This window comes from Vitis riparia, chromosome 14 (genome assembly GCF_004353265.1).
Source record: "Vitis riparia cultivar Riparia Gloire de Montpellier isolate 1030 chromosome 14, EGFV_Vit.rip_1.0, whole genome shotgun sequence".
Taxonomy (NCBI): domain Eukaryota; kingdom Viridiplantae; phylum Streptophyta; class Magnoliopsida; order Vitales; family Vitaceae; genus Vitis; species Vitis riparia.
Window position 1 is genome coordinate 21,441,058 of NC_048444.1, and position 4,208 is coordinate 21,445,265.

The 4,208-nt window shown below is 40.7% G+C and overlaps 1 protein-coding gene across 2 annotated transcripts; it reads right to left on the bottom strand.

Moving 5' to 3' along the window:
- Positions 1–215: 215 nt before the first annotated feature.
- LOC117931106 (trihelix transcription factor GTL2) lies at positions 216–2,810 on the bottom strand. 2 transcript variants are annotated; one of them, XM_034851979.1, is made up of 2 exons: positions 2,367–2,810; positions 216–1,876 (listed from the first exon to the last, which is right to left on the bottom strand). In XM_034851979.1, exons 1-2 carry the CDS (start codon positions 2,777–2,779, stop codon positions 472–474), a joined length of 1,818 nt encoding a protein of 605 aa, XP_034707870.1. In that variant the 5' UTR covers positions 2,780–2,810; the 3' UTR covers positions 216–471. The 2 variants fall into 2 exon arrangements, with proteins under 2 accessions (XP_034707870.1, XP_034707869.1); XM_034851978.1 differs by having other exon boundaries at positions 2,334–2,809.
- Between the last annotated feature and the right edge of the window lie 1,398 nt (positions 2,811–4,208).

Below are 4,208 nucleotides of genomic sequence, written 5' to 3' on the forward strand. Positions count from 1 at the left end.
TTTGTGAGAAGCAATATTTTTATATAAATTCCAAGCAGGTGTATGGTGGTAGCTAGAGTACAAACCCCCCTTTTTCTTTAAGTTTTTGTTTTAGCTGAAAGAGGATCATCTCCCCACATTGTTTTATTTTATATGGTAAAGAACAGTGAAGAGTTCCAAATAGTGTCTCTTCCATATATGGCAAACAATTTCTCCTGAAGTAGCACAAATAAGAGTAAAAATAACAATGGTATATGTGCCAACCATGCCTCTTATTATTGCTGGTTCTATTTCTCATACATACTTGTCGGTGCACCAGGACAAATTCAATTATATGCCCATGTATGTATTTATGTCTTCCGTGAAATATATGTAGAGGAAAATAATGGCAAATATAGGGTTCTAGTGCTCAATGTTTTTAACCCAAAAAGAAGAAGAAAAAAAAGTTGCTTATATGAACTTATAAGGAAGCATAACACACCAAAACCAACACTAAAATTTGAAATCATAAGCTGGTAGTTGAGCCGCATTCTCCTCACCTTCATCTGCAGCATGCATATTGGTATTACTGGATGATCCCCCCACTTGGTTTTCCGGTAATGCTGAGTGGTTTTCCGATGAATTCAAGCAGTTTTCCGGGGCTGGGGCTTCGGAGGAGGGTACTACCAGGGTTCCTTGGCTGTACAAAGTGCTTAATTGGTGAAAGTAGGGACATGTCCTAGAGTCGAGTGATCTCTTCTTGCTAACATCTTTGGTTTTCCTGAAGTACTTGTTTATGTTCTCCCATTTTTCTTTGCATCTCTTTGCACTCCTCTTGTACCCCAGAGCTAGCATCCCTTGTGATATTCTCTCCCATAGAGGCCCCTTTGCGCCTTCCTTGTCTTCTACATTTAGACTGCATCTTAGGTTTATCAGTGCCAGCACTTCGTCTCTTGGCCATCTCTTCCCAAGTTCTTGATCTCTGTGATCAGTAATGGATGGAAATGAAGTGGGTGCTGATGGGCTCTTTTGGGTGTTGAGGGAATTGGGGTTTTGGGACTCTAGGACCATGGAAGTAGGGTTTTGGGATGGTTGGGCTTCATCAATGGGAGCATTTGGGTTGGTTGGGGTGGTCAAAGAGCAAGGGTTTTGATGGGGTACTATAACCTTCCTGGATGAAGTAGGTGCTTCCAGCTGTTTGTTTTGGGGACTGAGATGGGATGTGGGATTAGGGTTTTGTGGGAGAATTGAGGAAGGTGAAGATGGTGGGTTGGACCTGCTTGGTACCTTAGAAAGTTCACCTTCATTATTGCCAAAGCATGGGGTTTCCACAGGATTACTCGATGTGAATTTCTTCAAGAATCCAATGATTGTAGCCTGCCTATCACCTGCAATGGCTTGTTCATGCTCCCTAATCTCAATCTCTTTGTTAATCCTATCCATCTCTTGCTTCTTCCAAGCTTCTTCTCTCGCCGTCTTCTCTTCATCTCTCTTCACCATATCTTCAAGAAGCTTGTTGTGCATTTCCTCTTGTTGGGCCATCATCTTGCTCACAACAGCCTCACAAAAGCCCTTGAACATTTCAAACGACTTGTTCTGGGTGTGCCTTTTTCTCTTCTTGCCCTTGGATTTATCCTCCACTTTCTCAGTTTCCAAACATGGGTTTCCCACCACTGTTTCATTTCTTGAATCCTCTTCCAAACTCCTGTCTTCTTCATTTGGTTTCTCGACCACCTTCTGATTCTTTTCAGCCACATCCTGCTGATGAGGGCTCTCACCATGATACAGTTCTTCAAGCTCACTGAAAAACCTGTAGTTCTTACTGTAATTCATAGTAGTGTTGAAGTACCTACTTTCTTGTTCAAATTTCTCCTTGCACTTCTCAGCACTCCTTTTGAACCCTTGCTCTGCTAGCTTCCTGTTCCCACCATAAACAAACAAACAAAAAAAAACCAACTCCACCTCATTATCGGCTTCCATTTTACTCTACACAAATAAAATATACAGTGAGAGGAGAAGAAAGAGAGAGAGAGTAAACAAATATAATTGAAGATCCTGCTGGCCTACAAAGGAAGCTGGGGTTAAGCTCATGAAGAAACTATTGCTGAAGATCCATTAATTAATCAAACAGAAACTCCTCCTCAATCATATGCATCTCAGACCTCCAAGATTTAGAGCTCCCACATATGTATTTGAAACACACTAATATATAGAGAGATAGATAGATAGGGATGCAAAAACCCTAGCTACAGCTTTCACCTCATGTTCAATTGATAACAAGAGAGAAAGAGGGAGCTCCTGATATATGGAAGGTGTATGTATACATATGTATATAGATATAGTGAAACGCGGAATGGAATATAGAGTGAAGTGACCTTGACACATGTTCCCAAGTGAAGTCTGTATACCAATTCTCCATGCTAGATCTGATCCTCAACAGCGCCAGCACTTCATCATTGGACCAGGGATTGATGAGGTCAAGCATGGATCTCTCCCTCTGCGGCTCCAAATTTATAGAAACCAAGGCGTTTTCTTCCTTGTCTTGATCATCTTTGTGGGGTGCAGAAGAGTGGTGGTGCAATGGATGAAGAAGGTGGGGGACTTGGAGGGGTTGGTGAGCAGCCGCAGCACCACCACCACCACCACCACTACAGGAAGGGTAAAGATCAAAGCTAGGGAAGGTGGAGGAGGATACATGGAGAGGAAAAGAGAGAGAAGGAGGAGGAGGCTGCAACTGTGAAGTTGTTGAAGAAGCCGCAGCTGCTGCTGCTGCAGCTACGAATTGGTGGAACTGGTCTGAGGGGACTCCTCCATCAAACATCTTTGTTTGTGTCTTTCTTTCTCTTAATTTTCTTTACCCCCTCTCTCTTTCCTCCCTTAGTTAGTTCACTGTAAAATGGCAAAAAAAAAAAGAATTAAAAAAACCCAAAAAATAAATAAAAATAACAGCTTCTCTCTCTCTCATTCATCAAGGATTTTGTATTCTAGCAATGACCCTTTTCAAACCTGAAAAGGAAGTGAGGGAGTGTAGGGTACCCTCCAGCCAAACAGACAAGTGAAGGGTACTGTTCCTCTCTTCATTGGGCCGTGAGTTGCACGTGCCCAAATTGTCTTGCATCCAGGATTGGACACAAGAAAATGATACTGATCAAAGAAAAAAATAAAAATAAAAAAGAAGTTTTATATTTATGGTATCATGGTCCTTAGAATCCTATGCAGTAGCTGCTGCTCATGATGGTGCAATTAACGGCAACAGATAGCAGGACACGTGAAAACATGCAGACACTGGGGACCAATTATTTAAGGGATTGCGATGGCAACTTTCCCATACCACCCCCGAGTTGGTTTCCCCCTTTTCCTCCACCCCAATGGGGGCCCTTCCATTTTCGGATCATTTTTCATTTTTCATCACACTCAAAGTCAATTGTAAATTTGAAATCCTCTCTGGCCCCACGCCACTTTCTCAACAAAGGGAATATTTCCCTTTGAGCCTTTGCCTATCATCTTTCTCTTTTGGTGGCTATTTTCTGGTATTTGTATTCTGCCCCCTCTTCTTTCCAGATTTTGTGCTCTCTCTCTCTATCATCCTCAGGTTTTGTCAGGAATTTTTGAGATTTGAGCTTGTTTTTCAATGCCTCAATGTTTTTGGAATAAGAAAATATTCACGTACCAAATCGATACTACTCCGACTTCAAATTTCAACCATTAACATTTTACGAAAAATTTCAAGACTCAAATCAATTCATTTTCAAACTTCGAATTCGGATCATCGAAGATATATAACAATTTCCAGTAAACATAACAAAAATCAAGATACAAGCAAATGAAATCTCATATATGATATTAGCAACCCGAGTCGTGGATATGACATTATTGAATTAATGGTGTATTTTTCAATAAATTTCAAAAATAGTATATTTCAATAATGTAAGGAGATCTTTTGGAATATTATATTTTGAGGGTTTTAATGCTTGGGGTCACTTGCCACCGTGTTTGGCGGTACAAAACAGAGAAAAATAGTGATTTAAGAGATGATAATTTGGACACGGCAACGTACACCCTCCTCCCTACAACTTTCAAGATGGAGTTGGATTGGAAGAAAGATGAAGGGATGTGTATCATGTCTTTTTATAAAACGTTTTAAATTACAAGTTTGAAAAATTTAGCGTTGTGTTTCATGTGTGCACTCTTTACGTATGCAGTGGGTACATACATGATACACCAAATTAGGTTTGCAATTCAGTAGATGG